This window comes from Rhinoraja longicauda, chromosome 8 (assembly GCF_053455715.1).
Source record: "Rhinoraja longicauda isolate Sanriku21f chromosome 8, sRhiLon1.1, whole genome shotgun sequence".
NCBI lineage: Eukaryota > Metazoa > Chordata > Chondrichthyes > Rajiformes > Arhynchobatidae > Rhinoraja > Rhinoraja longicauda.
Window position 1 is genome coordinate 24856718 of NC_135960.1, and position 22246 is coordinate 24878963.

The 22246-nt window shown below is 37.9% G+C and overlaps 1 protein-coding gene across 3 annotated transcripts in view; it reads left to right on the top strand.

Annotated features, from left to right (window-relative positions):
* The window catches only part of nckap5l (NCK-associated protein 5-like), a 542250-nt gene that overhangs the window by 492093 nt on the left and 27911 nt on the right, over positions 1-22246 (top strand). For 2 of the 3 annotated variants that reach the window (XM_078403437.1, XM_078403436.1), the window contains exons 15-18: positions 3171-3488; positions 4469-4623; positions 13850-13979; positions 15644-15816. In XM_078403437.1, coding sequence (XP_078259563.1) covers positions 3171-3488; positions 4469-4623; positions 13850-13979; positions 15644-15816 — 776 coding nt within the window. Of the gene's footprint in view, positions 1-900; positions 980-3170; positions 3489-4468; positions 4624-13849; positions 13980-15643; positions 15817-22246 lie in introns of those variants that run through there. The other variant, XM_078403439.1, reaches the window with a different exon arrangement.

The window sequence follows — 22246 nt, forward strand, 5'->3', positions numbered from 1 at the left end:
CCTGATACCACAACAACCCCACCACGTTACCCCCCAGTCTGACCCAAATGCCAGGTTCCACCAGCAACCACCAGTCCTACAATGGCTACAGTTAAGTCCAATTGCACCTTAGTCTTGACAAAGGAGCTGCCCCTCAGGTGTAACTGAAATTTTAGTGGAGGACAGATGTGTAATTGGGCAGAACGGTTGTCATTTTTCCCTGCTGTGCCATTCTAGCCATTGTCTGTTAGACCTCATTCCCTTTGGCAGTTTTACCAATTCAATATATTTAATTTAGATCTTAGGAATGTTTTTTTTTGTCAGAATTGTCTGCCATATTTTTCTAGAATAAAACCACATTGTCCATCCCAAAAAAATAGTTGCTACAAATTACCTGTTTGAATTTGGATTAGGAGATAGACAGTGGTGGAGAAATTTACAGCTACTGGGATCAATTTTGGTTTTCATACGATTCCAATTGGTATCATATAAAATGTCAGGTCCTTAGCCATGGTCAGTTGAGGAAAGATGGATCAGTTTATGGTTAGAGATATTTCTATTGGGTTGAAAACACTCAACACAGTATCTTTTTTCACTGCGTAAAGTGCCAATGCTTTAACTTATTTTTTACCAGCAGCCAAGAGGTAATAGAAAGAATAGTAAAAAAAAACGATTATTATTTGTTGAAACATTTTGTTTTTCCTGTTGTAACTAAAAATCACAATAGGAATTATAATAGGAATTAATAAAGAAATTGAAATAAGGTTTATTACTGTAAATAGATAGATTTGCAGACCATTTTATGTGGATTTGTAATTTTATTGTATATCTACAAAGCTCCCTTTGCCAAAACTGAAAGATGATAGCCATAAAAATAATTTGGATTAGATAAAAGCCTGTTATGTTAATTTTCTTTTACAGTGTCATTTTTATCCCAGAAACACTCAGCACATCAGGCAGCATCTGTGGAGAAAGGAAAGTTGGGTTAATCAGTTTCAGGTCTATGATTTCTTATCAGGTAATATTATTGTGGTCCTTTTGAGGAATAGGGGGGTGGATGGTAATAAGCTTTTAAAAAAATTAATTTTTCAACATGTGGCATTACTAACCCAACCAGCATTATCACCCATCCTCATAGTCATTTCTGTGTCTACGAGATCACTGTAGGTCTGGAGTCATATATAGGCCAGATCTGATAAGGATTGCATGCCAGATTTCTTCCACTAAGCAACATTAGTGAAGCTGATGTAGAATTGGGCTATATTTATGGAGGCTGCAATCTGGTTTCCATTTTATAATTTATAAACCATTTGGGTATTTTCATAATCAGCATTGCTAAATCTTTTATTGTAATGCCATATTATTAATTGAATTTAAATTTCACAGCTGCCATCATGGGATTTGAACTGAAGTGCCATCATGATATCATTGTGTCGCATGAAAACTGGACTAAGTCCTTCATAAATGTGGCTCAATTCTCCTTTGTTCTACCATACTGTTAATGCTTGACATCATATATGATAATGGCATACAGTCCATAGAAAATGCTCTCTCTAATCTTGAGAAGCCTCTCCTGAGGTTTGACCGGTGTGGGGTTGACTGGTGGGTCAAAGGTTTCCCATCAGCTCTACATTTTCAGAAGCAGCAGAAGGTGCCCGATTGTGCAAGCACAATGCCAACAAAAGAAATCATTTTGAACAGCTATTCAAAGCTGCAGAAATCACTGGTGATGCTCTTTAGATTTGTAAAATTCTCAATGAATGTCTCATTTGATCCTAGCTGAAGATATGCCTTAGAATTGTTTTTGCAGGTGTTAGAACAATTTATTCAAAATATTCAAAATCATTTAAATTTTGATCTGTGTTGATGTGGTGTTAAAGCTCATAAAATGCAAGGGTAATTTAGGGCAACAGCTTTAGATCGGAAAACCAGCTTTAGATGTAAAAAATACTACACCCTATAAGAAAAAATACCTATGTGAAAAGTGCTGAAATCACTCTAAAATTGATTTCAAATGTCTGGCGTAACTTGATGTGAATCTCCATTAGCCCTGGTGGTGTCACAGGATAATAGATGTTCTTTTTTTCAAACTGTCATCAATTTAAGAGAAAATGAAACAAGTTCAAATCGCCATCCTTCAAATAAAAAGATACATTTCAATCAGTGATACGTATCAGTCTTTGTTCATCTTTATTAAGAAAGAAAAATAAGTCAAGAACTAAACTAAAAACACCCTTAACATATCAAGATGCTGTAAGAAGGTTGATGGGAGCATTATGAAACTATATTTGGCACCAAATCATGAAAGAAGACAATAGTGCTGATGATCAATGCCTTGGTCACAGATTTAGATTGTACAGATCAATGGATCATCATAAATGAGGAAAGATACACAGTAGATGGAATGGATAAACAAAAGGCTTCCAAGAACTCAGGCTAAAGAAGCTGTGGGCATATCTGTCAATATCAGAGCAGTCACAATTGGGAATTCTCAAAATAAATTAGTTTTGGAGGAGTGCAAATGTCTTGATAAAGGCTATACAAGCAGCGAGAGTGGAATTGATGGAAGGCTTTGAAGATGAAGATGAGAATTTTAAAATTGAGGTGTTACTTAACTAACATTCATTACAACCCAGAAAGTAGTGGGGTAAAATGTAGTCAGAATTTGGTGTGAGTTTGGCAATGGAATTTTGAATGAGTCCAAGTTTATAGGCAGAGAAGCTAAGCAGTCAACCAAGATTTTGCTGGAATGATCAAGTCTGGATGTTCTGAAGAAGGGTCTCGACCCAAAATGTCACCCATTCCTTCTCTCCAGAGATGCTGCCTGTCCCGCTGAGTTACTCCAGCTTTTTGTGTCTATCTTCTGGATGTAATGAAGACATGGATGAATCTGAGCAGAAAATAATGCAAATAATTTCAGAGATATATTTCTCAATGGAAGAAGAAAATGTCTTGCATTGTACCTCTGATAGAATGCATAACTGGAACAATGGTCTATCAAAATGCTATTAAGAATCATTATGTTTGCATTTGTATCATTTTGAGACAACCATGGTTTAATCATTAGTAGTTATGTATTTAAAACTATTTATCGGCAAAATATTCAAAGTTCCCCTTTTCATCATTAATCTATTTCATTTCCCATTGCTTCCAATTACTTCAGTCTTTTACAAATGTTTTCCCTACCACAGGATCAAGTTGCCAGATGAGAACGTTAGACAGTGGAATTGGAACATTTCCCCTTCCCGACTCTACGAACCGGGCAACGGGGCGGCACATTAGCAAAACTTCGTCCTGCCTTGATTATGAACTTTCCTCTTCCTTGGAAAAAATACCACACGTGACAAATGTTTCCCAGAAAGCAAAAACGCTTGAAAGAGAAGTGCCTTGCACTGCAGAGTGCAACAGTCCACAACAGGACATGATTGGGCATTCAGCGTCAGATCCCACAATGATTGCTAAGCCCGTGCAAGCATTTCAAAGGTGCCTTCCCAAGCAATCCTCAGCAGGTACATTTTAAAAAATATTATCTTATATATTCACATTTCTGCATGGCGAGATAACAATTCATGCAATAATTACAGTAACTAATTATTGAATAAATTATTCTTAACAAGGCCTTTCAATTTGGTCTCCAAGGAGAAAAATAGAAAACAATTAAATCATTTAAGATATACTGTATTTGTGCCACATTTTCTAATGGAGACAAATCTACACTCATGAAATGTGAATGACTTCTATTGGTGCAATTAATACATCAGTGACATGTTTCCATTCATATGATTTCAAATGTTGTGAGTTTTTAATTCTATGCTGATTAGCCATAATATAAAACTGTAATTTAGGCAATGGCAAGCACAAATTGGTTGCAATAATATTCCTCTTTGGGTTCATTTATTGGTAATAAAACATGTGTACTGTAGCCAGCTCATGTGCGAGATCCCATTCATATATTGCATGCTGCACAGCTTGATAGTCATGTATGTGACCTTATTTCTGCTATGGAGCAGGCTGTTTGATTAAACACTGTCATTATAACAAATTGAATAGAATCCATGAGCAATGGATTGTTTTGTGAAGGCTGGTTAATAGGAAAAGTCTGTTGTGATCTGGTTGCGAGACGTCACCAGACTGACAATGGCAGAGTACGGTCCCTTAATTAACATGTCAAGATTTCGACATTGCAAGATACAGTAAACCAGATAGTCTGTACGTCTGCCCCTGCCACCTGATTATTTGCAATGTTTGTTTTATTTCCTGTGCATGTGCCTATATCTATTGAACAACTTATGGATTATGAACAGAATCAAATTTATTAGTCTCTACTTTGCTTCCTGTTTATACTATATTTAAATAATTCCCTTTAAAAGTTAAGTAACTTTTATAAGCCCGAATATTATCATGACCATTTGACCTTGTCTGAAAGAGTGATTTTACGTGTACAAAGGAAACATTGCAACAATTCAATGATATGATTACATGCTTACAGGTTTCCTTGTGCCGAAGTATAAGATGCAAGATCGCATAAATCAAGGTTGCACCTCAATTCAATTTTCCAGCATCTGTAAGAATGAACATTCAAAATTGCCAGAGAGAATGAGGAATTTGCAGCAGCCAGGCAGCTCCCAAAGTCTGACTGCACAGGTAAGATATCATTGAGGCTGTTCTTTCTAAAAGATAAGTTTTTTTTCTAAAAAAAATTCTATTCTTTTTTTAATTATGTGGCCTTTCAAATCTGCATTCACATAAATCGGTGATGTGATTTCTTAACATGTTTATGTGAATGAAGAAACAAACAAAAATGTTATTATCAGAGTACATTTACTAGCCACAGAAGCAGTCCTGAAACTGAATGGTATGGTAGAACCATAGTGTGTTTGTGTGTGAGAAAAGGTATTGGGAAGGAATTTCAAAGCTGTACTCTAATGTGATTCCTTAGACAACAGTTATGTGCTTGAGCTTTGCTTTCACATGTTGATATGTTCAAGCACTTGCTTACATTATCAGTTCATAGTCACCTTAATGTCCATTATTTGCAAAACACTAGCTATTGTATTGTCTTGCAACATCGAAACCATGACTTCAGTTCTGCCATCACACAGAAAGGATCATTTAGCCATGAAGGAGGTGAAAAGAAAAAGATACAAAGGGAAGTGTTTCTGAACTTGTATAAATATTGTGCAGAATAAACCAATCAAGTATTTTGCATGGCAAAATACATTTACAAGTTGCAACGATGTCCATAAACTACTCTAGCTTTATCCTCGGTTTTTGATGTTACTTCCATTCCCTTTATTTCTCCCTTGTATCGAATTGCAGAGTAAGTGAATGTTGCATGTAACTGTAGATATTGTATGTGTCTGTCTGTGCGTGGGTGGGTCTGTGTGTATGTGAGAGAGAAAGAGAGAGTGAAAATTTTAACAATAGAAGCAATTATATTTAGATATTGCATTTATTCATATAACATAGGTGTGATAATTATACATGAAAATATATCTGACCTGGCTCTAAATATAACAATTATTAACTTAAATAGGTTAAACGGGTTATTTATAAATTATTACTTTCAGAATATAAATATTGATTGACTGAAAATGTTTCTGCAATATCTACGTGGGTTGGGCAATAAAAGCTCTACAAGTGTAAATGCCAATAAAGAGCCTACGCCTGAGTACAAATAGCGAACACCAGTCACTCACTGAGACTAAAATTGAATTGTCATGAAATGTTTTATGAGGCAGTACGACATTGGGCTTGATTTGACAATTAACTGCATCATTCTTGTTATTTTGTTGCAGTGTCCTATTCCCATTACATATTACTTGCTTACAGCATGCTTCAGATTGTTATTTCCTACTAGAAACTATTGAATGGAAGCAGTTGCATGCAGTTTGGTATCTGAGCACTGAGATTAGATTACTTTCATTTTTAAATGCTTTTTTTCAATGTGTAAGCAGTTGCGAAGGTGTATGGATAAATATATTGATGGGTCTGATTGTAAATCTCGAGTGTCTAAAAATGTTAAAAGCTTTGTTTTGAAAGCAGGTTTGCAATATCCAAGTGGTACCAACAATGCTGGCATGTCTCCAGAATTTAGTAGTGGTGAGAACGTTTTTTTTGAAGAACTAGTTCACTGAAGAAGTAACTTGTGCGATGAATAAAGGGGAACTAGTAGATCTACTATACTTAGATTTCCTGAAGGCATTTAATGAAGTGCCACATCAAATGTTATTGAAGAAAATAAGAACTGATGATGTAGGAAGTAACACATGAATAGAAGAAGTGATGGCACAAGCAGTGAATCGGCCTAAATTGAACTTTTTTTCGGTTGGCAAAATATAATGAATACAGGTGCTTCAATGTTTTACAAATCAAATAAAAGACTTTGATTAAGGTATTATGGTTAGTAAATTTGCTGATGACCAACCAAAAAATAGGTTGGAAAGTAAAATGTGAAGATGATGGAATGAGACTACAAAGGAATATAGATCAGTTAAATGAGCAAGCATAGATTTGGCATATGGAGTATAATGTGAAGTTGCCAATTTTGCCAGGAAAAATAAAGAAGCACATTGGAGAAATTGCAGAGCTCTGAGATGCAGATATATCCAGTTGTCTAGGTATATTTATTTTATTTATTCAAGGGATTCACAGGTTGAGCCAGGATTTAATTGCCCAACCCTAATTGCCCTTGAGAAGGTGGTGGTGAGCTACCTTATTGGACCGATATGGTATGGCTCTACCCATGGTGTTGTAAAGGAGAGAGCTTCAGGATTTTGATCCAGCAACAGTAAAAGAGCAATGATATATTTCCTATTCAGGGCATTATGTGGCTTTGAGGACAACTTCCAGGCACCGATGTTCCTAAGCTTTGCTGCCTTTCTAGCTGGTAGAGGGCATGGGTTTGGAAGTTGTTGTCTTGGTGAAGTGCTGCAGTGTACATCTAGAGTCAGTGAATGGTTGTGGATCATGTGCCTACCAAGCAAACATTAGGAAAACTAATTGCTGGGAAAATTGAATGCAAATGTAAGGAGTTTATGCTTCCGCTATAAAAGGCATTGGTGAGATCACATCTATCGTATTTTTCTCCTTATTTAAGGAAGGATGATAATTCATTGGTGTTTAGAGGAGGTTTATTAGACCAGATCTACAATAGACAACTTGTCCTATTGGGAAAGATTGGACATTAGGCTTCTAAAATTTAAAAGAATGAAGAGTGACTATATTGAAACATGTATAACGTCAGGAGCGATCTTGACAGGGTGGATGTTGAGAGGATGTTTCCTCTTCTAGGGCAAACTAAAAACTAATGGAAAATAAGAGATTCCCCATGTGCGATAGAGATGAAGTGAACTTTAACAGCTCAGTGGATTATGTGTTTTCGGAATGCCTTTATCAAAAGATAGTGGAAGCAGAATTTATAAATATTTTTGAAGCAGAGGTAGATAGGTTAGAGTCATAAAGTCATTGAGTCATACTGTGTGGAAACAGGCCCTTCGGCACAACTTGCCCACTCTGGCCAACATGTCCCGGCTATACTAGTCCTACCTGCCTTCATTTGGCCCATTTCCCTCTAAATCTGTCCTATCCATGTACCTGTCCAAATGTTTCTTAAACATTGCGATAGTACTTGCCGCAACTACCTCCTCTGGCAGCTCGTTCCATACCCACCACCATTTGAGTGAAAAAGTTACCTCTCAGGTTCCTATTAAAACTTTCCCATCGATTCCCTTACTCGATTCCCTTACTCCGGGCAAGACATTCTGTGTGTCTACCTGATCTATTCCCCTCATAAGTTTGTACACCTTGTCTTGATAAACAAAGAAGTTAAATGTCGCCATGGATAAGTGGGATTATGGAATTGAGCTTATGGTCAGTTCAGTCATGATCTTAGTCAATGCTGGAGCAAACTCCAGGGTCCGAGTTGATACACGGAATTCCAAACTGACAAGGCTAACTATCTTATGGCTGATAATAATTCATATCTATTAAAAAAAGTTATATTTCAGAAAATAATCTGATACCAGGAGTAGTTCCAGGCAAAGAAGAAGAGAGAAGAAAAATAAGCATTTACAAGACCTACTTCACAATCTCCAAATATCCAAAAGTGCTTCACCATTAATGTAATATTTTCAAAGTTACTATTGTGATGGAGAAAATATGCTGGTCAATGTGCATACATCTAGCTTGTGCTGGCATAATAATTGGTTTTCATTGGTATAGTTTGAGGTCCAAATATTGTGCAGATATCATCTGCTCTTTGAATACTGTTGTTAACCTAATGAAACAAAACTAAATGCAAGAAATATTTCTATCAGTTTTAGTTCACTCAAACCTTCCTTTAGATTATGTGTTTTTCTGATTACTTCTCATAAATGTGGAATACAGTTCCAGGCTATCTTGGGAAATCTCTTCCTGTGAGCAAAGAAATGTAAGATATTTTGGCAGACATTTTTAATCCAATCTGTTGATGAAATTTTAACAGAAGGTTCACTAACCTGAAGAAATCGACTCAATTGCTCTCTCTGCATACGCTGTTTCTGAAAATTTTCAGCATTTACTGTTGTTTTGGCCCAGCCTTGGCAGTTTTTAACCGAACAGAGATTAAAGGCTTGAAATATGATACAGGATGTGCAGCCTTTCTTTACAACAATACATTTAAAATTTAGTATTCAGTTATTTCATTAGCAGTTCCAGCAGTGAGAGTATGCCATGATTAGTTCATTATTCCATGGTAAATGTAGAATAACCTTGAAAGCCTCTTCTGAGGGCAAATGAGGGTGTACTAACATTTGCTGACTGTTGTACTGATCACCGAGACTTTAACACCTAAAATTATTTTCCAGCAAAGAACATAAATCATGTTTTAAGATAAGCTAGATTTCAGAATGCTCCTAAAATATCTAAAAGATATTTCACATGTGTGTTTCACTTTAATGGGATCTATCCCTTTCTTTTTAGCCTCTTCCTCCACTTCAGCGAAGAAATTATTTGTCAGGCTGATTTTTCTCAAATGCTTTATCTGGTCATTAGGTTTGTATAGTTAGCGTACTTATCTGATTCCCTCCCCTTTATATAGATTATATATTTTCTGATGGGATGAACATTATTTGAAACAGTCAGACGTTATGTACTTAAAAACCTATCCCATGTAAGATGATGAGACATCTCCTTAACTTTGGAGTTATGTTTTTTATTTGGATTAGTATCAATCTGACATTTAGTTGCTCACTGCACATCTGTACCATTTATTGAGTTCAGTTATGAATCTATGGACTGATATAAAGTACACTGAAATGTTTGCCTGAGGTTAAATGTGACTTTTTATATATTCTAACTCATTGAGCTGGAACTTGCTGATAAATGGTGTCAGTTGAGGACATATGAGACCCGCCAACAGACAGAGAAGACAGTGCTGGAGTAGCTCAGCGGGTCCGACAGCATCTCAGGAGAACGTGGATAGGTGATGTTTTGGGTCGAGGTTGGGACCCTTCTTCAGGCTTTTTGTGGGGGTTGGCGGAGAGGAGGGGAGAATGCTGGAAGATAGGGGGGCAGGACAAAGCCTGGCAGGTAATAGGCCAACACAGGTGAGGAGGGTTATTTGATAAGTTGACGGTTGGACAAAGGCCAGAGATGAAAAGACCCACTGTGCTATTCCAGCACTCTGTGTCTTCCTTTGCAAACCAGTATCTATAGTTCTTTGTTTCTAGTGAAATCTGAAACTTGTTTCTATAGCTGTGTTGGTGATTTCCAGCTGCATTCTGTTTTTAGACACGGTGCAGAGAGTACAAACTTACTATACACTTGGAGCAGCAGAGTACAAACTTACTGTAGTTCCCCTTACCCTTATACTGGGGAATCGACCCAATGAACCTGTGCCAATTTTATCTGGGGCAGGAACAGAAAGTTTACTCATTTGAATGGGGAGGGATGACTGCAATGGGCAAAAATCGCTGTAAGATAACTTACTTTTCTTTTATGTTCATTTTTTAAATATCTTTTACATTTCACGGAGACTCATGAATCACACAAGAATTGCAGAAAATGTGCTTAGCTTTTGGATGTACTTCTCTATACAAAATTCCTGGAATTTTCCAGGAAGCTCTGTTCCTTAATGAATTTTGGAAACTGCCCCCCCCCCCCCCCCAATTCTAAACCAGGAAATAAAAATTATTTAAGAAATGTTAGTGCCACAGCATATAAGAGGTGGGTCAAAAGAGCCATTTCTGTGCTGTATGTTCCTATGATTCCAGAACAAGGTATGAAAAATCCAACTTCCCAGTGAAGAACTAAAATCCACTTTGAAGGCTGAGGAGCCAGATTGTTCAATAAAATATTTGAACTAGGCTGTAAGCCTTCATTTCAATAACATCTTTATTTCAAACACATTCGAACGTGCTCTGTGGCTTGACAGATAGGTTAGGCAACATGGCGATAGAGGAGCTAAATAATTATAGCTTCTCCTGTGGGATTCAGAAGGAGTTATTCCTGCAGGAATCACTTCATATCATTGTGTTTCTGGGATTCCTGACAGTGTTGGCCTCTCACCCGCCCCCGCCCCATGTAATATCTCACTTATGCCATTCTCCCATCCAATCAAAGTAATCTGATTGCTGCAAACACTGTCTGATCTTCAAAAGCTCCCTTTGTAAATCCTTATGGCTCATTTATTACTATCTCTCCGAGATCTTCGGTTTCCTCCCACACTCCAAAGACGTGCAGGTATGTAGGTTAATTGACTAGGTTAAATGTTAAAAAGTTGTCCCTAGTGTGTGTAGGATAGTGTTAATGTACGGTGATCACTGGGCAGCGCGGACTCGGTGGGCCGAAGGGCCTGTTTCCGTGCTGTATCTCTAAATCTAAACAAATCTATGATACCAAACTACTTGCCAACTGCCAGATATCCAACTCCCAAATGCTCGTCCTAAAATCTCCCATTGAACACACTGCAGGTGACCCCCTGTTGTATGGTGAGGGTGGGGGTGAGGGGGGGGTGCAATACGTTTGTAGAAAATGGTCGCTATCATAGTTTTACATTAACATGAAGCTGCGTCATCTGCACATGTATCAAACGTTCGCTGAAACAACATAATTCCTCTTCGAGTATAAGAAGTGTAGAAGTGAACTAAAGAAATAAATTAGGAGGAAAATTATAGAGGGCATATGATAAATCTGGCAGGATAAAGGAGAATTCCAAGATAATTCAGGTATATTCAGATAAAAAGTGTGCCAAGGGAGAGAATAGGTCCCCTTAAAAATCCATGTATCTGTTTATGATTGGAGTCACAGAAGATGTGTAAACTTGTTCAGTAATATTGCTTCACATTGTTAATTAATCAAGCTGGAAAGGGTGCAGAAAAAATTTACGGGGATGTTGCCAGGGCTAACGAGCCTGAGCTATAGGAAGAAGTTGAGCGAGCTAGGACTTGGAGCACTGGAGTTTGAGGGGTGATCTTATAGATGCGTATAAAATCATGAGAGGAAGAGATCGGGTAGTTGCACAGAGTCTCTTGCCCAGAGCAGGGAAATCGAGAACTGTCAAAGGAGGTAGTTGAGGCAGGTACAATTGCGACATTTAAGAAACGTTTAGACAGGTACATGGATAGGGCAGGTTTAGAGGGATAAGGGCCAAATGAAGGTAGGTAGGACTAGTGTGGATGGGATATGTTAGCCGGTGTGGGCAAGTTGGGCTGGAGAGCATGTTACCATGCTGTAAGATTATGACTCTACGACTCTAATATTTTTCATTACTTTTTACTATTGATCTACCTGCAGTTGGATAGCAAGGACTGCTATTAAGATAGCCAGTTAGGCCTTGTCTGGGGGAAATCGTGTTTCATAAATTTGGTAGCTTTTTTTTTGAAGAGGTCATCAAGAGTATTGATAATGGCAGGCTAGTGGATCTTGTCTCTATGGCCTTTAGCAAGGCCTTTGATAAGATCCCACATGATAGGCTAGAATAGGTTAGATCACGTGGAATCCAAGGTCAGCTAGCCAAATGGAGTCAAATTTGGCTTGGGGGGAGGAGTTAAAGAGTAGTTGTGGAGGGTTGTTCTTCTAATTGGTGGCCTCACCAACTTCTACAGATGTGCCGTGCAAAGCATTTTTTCAGGATGCATCACAGCATGGCTTGGGAATAGCTACATCCAAGATCGCCAGAAATTACAGAGAGTTGCGGACGTAACCCAGACCATCACGCAAACCAACCTCCCTTCCATTGACTCCATCTACACTTCAAGCTGCCTAGGCAAGGCCACCAGCATAATCAAGGACCAGTCTCATCTGGTTACTCCCTCTTCTTCCCTCACCCATCAGGCAAGAGGTACAGAAGTTTGAAAACACATACCTCCAGATTCAGAGACAGTTTATTCCCAGCTGTTATCAGGCAACTGAACTGTCCTCTCACCAGCTAGAGAGCAGTCCTGACTTCCCATCTACCTCAATGGAGACCTTCAAACTATCTTTAATCAGACTTTATTGGACTTTATCTTGCACTGAACGTTATACTCTTTATCCTGTATCGGCACATTGTGGACAGCTTGATTGTAATCATGTATTGATTACATGACTGAATAACATGCAAGAAGAATATTTTCACTGTACCTCAGTTCACACGATAATAATAAACTAAACTGTGACCAGCGATGTGTATATTCTGTTGTTCAGTTTTTCTTACTCTATTCATACCATGAACATCTCATTGCACAGAATAAGAGTATGCACAATAAGCCATACCATCTCATCCTATCATGGACATTCCCTTGATTGTATGCATCACTCCCCACCCACTCTCCTATTAGAGACCAATTCAATTTTTTCTCTTTCCCAGTTCTGACAGAGTCGCAAACCTGAAATGGTCTCTGTTTCCCTTTCTTTCTAACCTGCTAAGTGTATTAAGCATCTGTGTATCTGTTTTTGGTTAAAATCTTGTCAGCCGACACAGAAATTGGCACTGGGCAATGCAGGCAATGGGCATAGCCATTAACAAATAGAAATTTTCCAGTACCAAGGACAAATAACTTATCACAGAACCTTCAGCAGCGGAAAATGGAAAAACCCAGATAGCACGCGGACAGTGTGACTTCCTGCTATATAAATACAAGCAGGGAGATTACCCCAAGAACAATTGTGGACATGAATCCTAAATTATGCAGCACTTGCCTTAACCTGTTCATTAAGATCTGTTAAGAGAGCTGCTTTATTTCCTCATTTGGTATCTCAGGAAATGATTAAGTAAATGGATAGATTGAACATCTGTCAAACAGGCATTTTATGTTGTATAAAGGTCGAGTGAGACATGAGAATGAGGATAGTATGAAGGAAGCCAATTGCAGTAACATTTTTAATGTACTTTATCCGTCAGTTTAAAGTTCTAATAAAATTAATTCTACATCTGTTCTAATCATAATCTAAATTTGGATGTTGATGTAATGGCAATAATTTATGGAAAATTCCACTAAATTTGGTATTGGCTTATTATTGGCTTGTGCACCAAAGTGCAGTGAAAACCTTTAAGAATTGTCTATCAGAATAAACAAATTTATTATTGAAGTATTGGATTTTGTTATAACAAACAAGGGGTTTTGGCTTATATTATTTAAATTATGCTTCTAAATGTCCTTGACACAGAATTATTTGACACCAAGAGAATTCATTGCATTGTCAAAACAGTCATGGAATAAATGCTTCCAGCAAAGCACATCAATCCTGTGTACTCCTCTCAATGAGTTTCTTAAGAGGAAGTGTACAGGTTTTGAAAGTTGTTTATTTTTCCTCAAATGCATAATGGAAACCTTGCAGCCAAATATAATGAAGGTCTCAGAAAGAAATGAATAGACATGTTCTAGTAGCTGTTCAATTGTTTTTACAGGAGCAAGCAATGCATCTATGCTCATATTCTGCCAGTAGCAGTGACAATGAAACAGAATCAGATCTAGCATCAACTGAGAATGGCACTGGTGCTGAAGAATTATTCAACAAAATGAAGCACAACAAAAATGGTAAACTAAATGAAATATCTTTAACCTTGACCTTAAGCTTTTCACAGGCCTTGGGGGAAGAAATGTTCTTGAGGTATGGAAAGTTCTTCATCTGTCTTAACACAGTTTAGGGCCTGTGTTTCACAAAGTATTTTTCCTCATTTTCATTAATAGTGCAAACATCCACAAAGCCATATGAAACAAGTTCTTCATTGCCACACTGTGATTTAAAATAAATTAGAAAATATATCAATGTTCTGCAACCAAACAGGACAATTATCTTGTGCTCTTCGGGTGTATAGATTGACTACTTACCGCCAGCCAATTAAATATTTTTGTTAGATCTATTTTAATGATATGAGAAGCAACTGTACAAGTTACAATACATGATGGACATTACACCCCTCACTTTTATATTCTGTTTATATTCTGTTTATGTATAGGGTATACTTTTATATATTATATATATCCAGGTTTCTGCAACTAAGATTACATTTGTATATTTTCATTTACATAAAGAACAGAGCTGAAATTTCTTTGTAGGGATTTTCAGATAGATCATAGCATGGTGGATTTTCTGTCAGTCCCATGGATTTGTGGAACAAGATGAACACTTGTGGAACAAGACTAACACAGAGACTGCATTATCATGAACACTTAAGAGAGTAAAAATGAACAAAAATAGCACGTATTAAAATGGAAAAAATACAATGTATTTGTGTTGGTGGTTACCCTGCTTTAGCAAGAAAGGCTTCAGACTCCAGGTGAAGACCTGATCAATATTGGTTTTACAATTGTGCTATCTCGATTTTATCAACATTTAAATATTGACCCTTAACTTGCAGAAATAGCATAATGTTAAGCTCCATAACAAGGAGGCAAATTATTATCTCAATGGTGTCAATAAGTAAGGGGGAAGTGCAGCGAGACCTGGGTGTCCTTGTACACCAGTCACTGAAAGCTGGCTTGCAGGTACAGCAGGCAGTGAATATAAGCTAGTGGCATGTTGCCCTTCATAACGAGAGGATTTGGGTATAGGAGTAAAGAGGTTCTTCTGCAGTTGTATAGGGCCCTGGTAAGACCACATCTGGAGTGTACAGTTTTGGTCTCCTAATTTGTGGAAGGACATCCTTGTAATTGAGGCAGTGCAGCGTAGGTTCACGAGATTGATCCCTGGGATGGCGGGACTATCATTTGAGGAAAGATTGAAAAGACTAGGCGTATTCACTGGAGTTTAGAAGGATGAGAGGGGATTTTATAGAGACATAAAATTATAAAAGGACTGGACAAGCAAAATGCAAGAAAAATATTCCCAATGTTGGGGGAGTCCAGAACCAGGGGCCACAGTCTTAGAATAAAGGGGAGGCTATTTAAAACTGAGGTGAGAAAGAACTTTTTCACCCAGAGAGTTGTGAATTTGTGGAATTCTCTGCCGCAGAAGGCAGAGGAGGTCAATTCGCTGGATGAATTTAAGAGAGAGTTAGATAGAGTTCTAGGGGCTAGTGGAATCAAGGCATATGGGGAGAAGGCGGGCATGGGTTACTGATTGTGGATGATCAGCCATGATCACAATAAATGGCGGTGCTGGCCCGAAGGACCGAATGGCCTCCTCCTGCACCTATTTTCTATGTTTCTATGTTTCTATATTTGGGTTGCATGTTTAATCTTCATTTACTGTTTTTCAGGAAGTCAACAGCAACATATTGACAAACGTTCATGCTTTGGAAACCAGTCAAGAGTTTTCACTTTCTACCAGCCAAATCTATATATGCATTACGGAAAGGAAATGCCACACTTCAGTGTGAACCAGTTACATAGTGACTTAAGTAAGGATGAAAAGGGTGATGATATTTCAAGTGTAAGTATGTATTTTAATTAATTGGTTTTGTTTATTTGTCAGTCTGTTTGACAAGACCTCCAGGTTAACTCTGTGGGTTTCCTTCCAGTTGTGACATTGTTTATCAATAAATAACAGGGCCAATACATCCTACAATTCAGTTGCATGGTCTTCAAATTAATCAACTAGAAAAATATATGAATTTGAAAAGTTAGAGATGAAGGACAATCTATTATATCCTTTTTGCCATATACATTTGGAGCATTCCATAACTTAATGATTAGCAACGTTTGGAGGTGGGATGTCTGAACTGATGGAAGGTCAGGAAGTCTGGAGCACATTTAAAAGTCTGGACTAGGGTGGAAATGTGAAACTTGAGAGGGCATAGCTTGAAGGTGACGTCAGGAAGATGTGTGAGGCAAGTTTTTTTTTTTACACAGAGTGGTAAGTGCTTGGAATCTGCTGCCAAAAGGAGTTGTGGAAGCAGCTACAATAGTGATATGAAGGAGAAATGTAGATAGGCACATTAACATACAAGAATAGAGAAATATGGATTGTGTGCAGGCAGATGGGATTCGTTTAATTTGGCATCATAGTCAACACAGAAACTGTGAACCAAAGGGCCTGTTCCATTGGTGCATGGGACTTTCAGAGGAATTCAGTAACATCGGCTGAAAGGTTGGGGAATTGTGAGCCTTAATGATTGGAAGGACAGGATATGGCTCAGGGTTGGACCTTATAGAGTTGGGGATGATGCCAGTGGGTATAGGAAATCAGTGCCATAGTGGGTAGGGGAGCGTGTGGCTTGAAGCTAAATATGGGACCTAGTATTGGATCTAGCAAAGCCCAGCAATGGTTGTTCAAATGACAATGTAGTCTGATTTCCCCTGCAATGCTCCAAAAAGGATGTTATATCGGCAATGATATTATTCCGACTTGGATATCCTGTCAAGTGACCAAGGGTGAATGGGTTCTAGAAGTATCAGGTTGAAATTGCAGAATGACATGCAGGATATGGTTATTAATTGTATTGCACTTCATGGAAGAATAAACTTTGAAACACATAATGCTGACAAAAAAACTGCATTATATGATTCACCTTTTTCATTCTTCAAGTAGGTAATTTGCAATTTTAACAGCATAACTTACTGACTTAACTATAATTGGTCAAGCAGTTCTAAATTTTCTCATGAATGAAAATAATTTATTTGCGCTTTCTCTATCAAATTCTATTTCATTTCAAAGTCTTCAAAGGGGGAGTTCCTCAACCTAAAACCAACCAGGGCAACTTATTTGTCTCTAGCATGTGACATGTCCCAAGCTGTTCAACAATAGTTTTCAGCTATATTTGTCACCGTCTCAAAATTTTAAGGCAGGTAACCAAAATCTTGTTTGGAAAGACAGGTTTTAAAATACATTTTTTAAGAAGAAAATAGAAAAGAAAGGCAAAGATATTGAAAGAGCGAATTCAAGTACTTAGGCAGCTGAACAAATGGTACACAATGGTAGAGCAATTAAATTTGGCTATGTTTGGCAATGTGATTTCTTGAACCTGAAGGAGTTTGTAACAATAAGGAGGGACAAGCCTGTGAAAGCACTTGGAAACAAAGGATGAGAATTTTACCATCAAGGCAGTCTGTAAATAGTGGACAGTGCAGAGCAGCAAGCACAGGCACTGTTTAATTTACTATTGAGCTTTTATGTGACAATGAGAGCCTCGGTAGATTTTGAATAGTGAAGACCAAGAAAGCATTGTTAATTAATTTCAGCAATCAAATGGTTACTTTTTTGTCAAAGTTATAGTTCATATTCACCGTACTGGAACATAGACCTCATATTGTAGCCTATTATGGTATTAATGAAGCATAATAAAGAATTGCATGAGGTGACATTAAGTAAATGTATTATTTTATGATAAAAGAGGCCTTATAGAACTATAACCAAGTATGTAGGTTGTATTTCCAAGAATAATAAGCATGGTTGATTTTTTTAAACAAACTAGATTGATACTTCTACTCACAAACCACACAATGTTCAGCAAATTTAATAGTAAGCAATAAGGAGAAAAACGAAAGTGATTTTGTTGGTAATTAACATTGGCATCCCTTGCCCAAATCGCTGGTTATCTTTAAATTCAACATTTATTTCATTGTTGATGCAAAATTTTCAAAAGACAGTGGAAGAAATGACGCAATTATTGATAAGAGAAAAGCAGAGCGGCAGCTAATGGATGACTTGTCTTCCAGAACCTTCTGACATTAGTGTCCGACTTATTTATCCAAAATGCCACTAGCCTGCAATGAAGATTCCTTTTTCTTTCTCTTTCTTACCCAGATTTAGGTTGAGTTAAGGGACTATCAAAATGAATTGTTCTTTACAAATATAATAGAGTTTACTGGGTAATTTTACTACCTGATTGCATTAAACATCTTCATGAAAAGTATCAGTGACCTAAAAATGTTAGTTTTATAAGTGTCCTGCAGAAATTGTGTAATGACTTTCCCAGCAGAATACCGAATGTTGTTGGAAAATAAATGATGTATTGATTATTTTTATTGCAGACCTATTTATAGGAGTCATTTCCCTTTTTTGTAAAGAAGCCTCTGCATTGAATATAACTTCACTCCTGATATAGTTAAGAAGTAGCACTATAAAAAGGGAATTAATTATATGAATACTGTCTGTAATACATTGATTCTGCAAATGCAAATAGCTTTGGCTATCAACATTTAACTTCCAGAATGACAAATGGGAATAATGATCGTGAAAGTATATTAGCTCTGATTAGCTCTGATGCCTTTTTACCCAGCCCAACGCGTCAAATGTAACTCAGTAATAACTTATTCACTACAGAAAGATCTATATGGTATTTAAATAGAACTTGCAAGTTTTAGAACATCAAGTTTAAAAAAAATCAAAGGTCTAAGAATGGTTAGCTAATTACAATATAAAAGTTTTTTCTGGGCTTGCAAGTTGTATATTATTATGTCAGTTTTTTAATATATAAAATCCATAATATTTGCTAATAAAATTGCATTGACTAATAGGACTGTAGATGTTTAATAGTACAAACCTGAAACAAACAAAAAAATAGGTTAACAGATTCTTATTTCTGATGACATGTATCAGGAGGTAATGGAAGTGTGGTGGTGTCCAAACCATGTCAGAAACATGCCAGGTGCTGTTTTGATGCAGACAGTTTTTTTAAAGTCGGTCCAAGCAATGCAGACATTAAACTCCTTAATCATGCAAGTTGCCATCTGCAACGAGATGTTGAACATCAAAATAACTTTTCAAGTACCGAAGGGGTGAAGCTGCTCAACATATGCTCCATCAAGTAGTATTGAAATGTTGTGCATGTAACTAGCGATTTTAAATAGTTGTTGAAAACCATTCAATAACATGATCAGTAGCCAATATATATTTTTATTATATGAACCCGAGGGAAACAAATGTTCCTTCTGGGTGTACTGTTGTCAGCCAGCATGTTTCGAGGTCCTTCTAAAACATTTCTACTTTGTTCCTAATCCCAGTAGGTCAGTTCAGCACATCATACCAGTTTCCCACCAACTGGCTCATTTGAGAACAAATTGAATTTCTGTGCACATTCCCCAATGTAGCATACTAAAAAAAGAAATTAATAAATTATCTGAGCCTGCCCTAAAGGCACAATAGCAGTCAGAGAAAGATTTTTACACTACAAAATTATTATGTGTTGGTTTCTTAAGGACCTTTCCCACTTAGGCGATTTTAAGGCGACTGCCGGCGACTAGACTACTGCTGAACGTTCGCTGGGGTGTCGCGGGCACGATCGTGAGGAGTCATCAATGAATTGTAGCGGATCTCAGCGCGTCGCGGAAAAAAATTCCAGATAGAAATTTCTCGGCGACAGCTGGCTTGTCGCCATGTATCGTAGCTTATTGCGGGCGCTGTCGCATGCTGTCTGCCGGTGACTGGTGACTAGGTTGTCGCAGATGCATTTAGAAGCACGTAATATTAAATTAAGAAAAGGCATTTGAAGATACCAGAAGATAGTTTTGTTTAACTAATTTATTTACCATCAGGACATTTGACAGGTAGATTGGAGGCAACAGTTTGATGGTCAGGTAAGCATGGGAATTTTGCGATGTTTCCAAAGACGGTGTAATCTCTTAGCCAGGTGCTAGTTTCACAAAAAAAGTAACTTGTATCGACTGGACTCGGCATTGTCGTGGTCATTGTCGTAGGGTAAAAGAAAATGTTGGCGATCTGTTACGACTTTGACAGTCGCCGGCAGTCGCCTTAAAAATCATGTAACTGGGACAGACCCTTTACTGTCATGTGCATTGACATACAGTAAAAAGCTTGGTTTGCATGATATCCAGACAAATCACATCATACATGAGTATGTTAACATAATGCAGGAGAGAGAAAAAGAAACAAGAGTGCAGACTTTCGTGTGACAGCTACAGAGAAATCACAGCGAAAAAAAATGTGCAAGGGTGGCAATGAAGTAGATTGGGGATCAGGAATTTATCCTTAGTACATGAGAGGTTTGATCAAGAGACTGATAACAATGGGAAAGAAACAGTTTTTGTATGTAGTGAATAATAACATCTTGAATAACAACATCATGCATATTTTCCGTCTTGGCTCTCACCTGATTTACAGAACGATCAGAACAGCAGCAAGTGGGGAGGCAGAGTGGTGCATCTTATTGAGCCACTGTCTCAGACGCCAGTGACCCTGGTTCAATCCTGCGCTTGGGTGCTTTCTGTGTGGAGTTTGCATGTTCTCCCTGTAACCCTGTGAGTTTCTTCTGGTGCTCCAGTTTCCCCCACTCTAGTTTTCAAGGCCAACTACCATTTCAGATTTCATTAAAATTGCTTTTGTTCTGCAATTTGTCTGAAATATATGTGTGTATAAGTTGGAAAGAATGGGACTTTCAATATTATCATTTAGATTCTCTCAAGTTGCTAAGTTAAATGAGGACAGCATTGGCATTCCATTTAGTTGAGGTAAAGTGGAAGCTTTGATTTAGTCATCCGTGATTATGGATTTCACAAAGGAGTCATGAGCCAAACATTTTGATCCAAAGTAGTATTTTCTGTCTTAATGGGCAGATTCACAGATTGGTGGGTGGAAGACTATAGGATGAAAGTCTAGAAAACTTCAAGAATTGCAGGCAGAGACTTATAACAGGTAGACCAGGGAAAGCAGAAGGTCTTGCAATTGATGTAGGCAAATGCATCTTCCGAGTGAGCATGCAAGCTCACGTGGGTTTAGTCAATCTTCTCCTGGCGGAATGCTGCAAAATTTACAAACCAGGGGGCATCGTAATCTTTTTGATGTATGTGGGGAAAAGTAATGAAAGCATCTTGGAAAATTGTTACACCTCCTAATCCTCCCACTCAGCAGGGATCAAAGGGTAGACTTTGCTCCAAAGAGTACTTCCATGCCGGGATTACCAAAGAAACAGGTCACAAGATTGCCAGGTCACAGGATTTACTCTCTTTCGAGAAGGGCGGCACAATAGATGAGCTAATGGAGCTGCTGCCTCACAGCCCTAGAAACCCTGGTTCAATACTGACCTCAGCTGCTGTGTGGAGTTTAAATGTTCTCCCTGTGACTACATGCACTTCCTTTGGGTGCTTTGGTTTCCACCCCCCCCCCCATGTCCAAAGGCATGTGGGATGGGAGGTTCGCTGGCCATTGTAAATTTCCCCGAGTGTATATGTGAGTGGTTGAATCTGTGGGGGATGACAGAAATGTTTGAGGAGTAGGATACATGTAGGGTCAATGTAAGATGGTCCACACAGAGAGCTGAAGGGCCTGTTTCAATGCTGTTTCTCCCGAAATGACTGGGTGGCAATATCAAACTCGTACCCTTGCGCAAATTCATCAATTTTCTTCGTTAAGTCACGATCTAGTGTTTGCAGCAATTTAGAGTGCAAAAAATGCCTTCATTTTCTTTCTCTTTATTTCCTCAGTCAACAGCCACTTTTAATGATCTCAGTGTAAATGAACAGATGGGAGAATTTCATCCATCTGCTTTCATTCACTTCAAACAAATTGTACTTTTTGTTTCTCTGGTATTTAGCAGCTCATACGACATTCTTGTTGCTATGTAGCTAAAAAATGCTTGCATTGATCACAGATATCCTCATTTGTCAGAGGCCAATAAATCATTACTAAAGCTCTCGAAAAATAATAATCTGAGTGAGCAATTTCCTTGATCACATGCAATAGTATAACTGCTTAATCTTGATTCAATATAAATCCATCTTTTTGTTCCCTCATATTGAAAAATGGCTCAATTTTGGGCTAACAATTCTCTTCCATCAGGCCATAATTTTCAGCCACAACTTCAAATCTTAGAGACACAGTCGACACCCACTCCATTCTCAGTCCTGATGCAGAATCTCCACCCAAAACATCAGCAGCATCTATGTCTCTTTGCGGGCCGTCACAG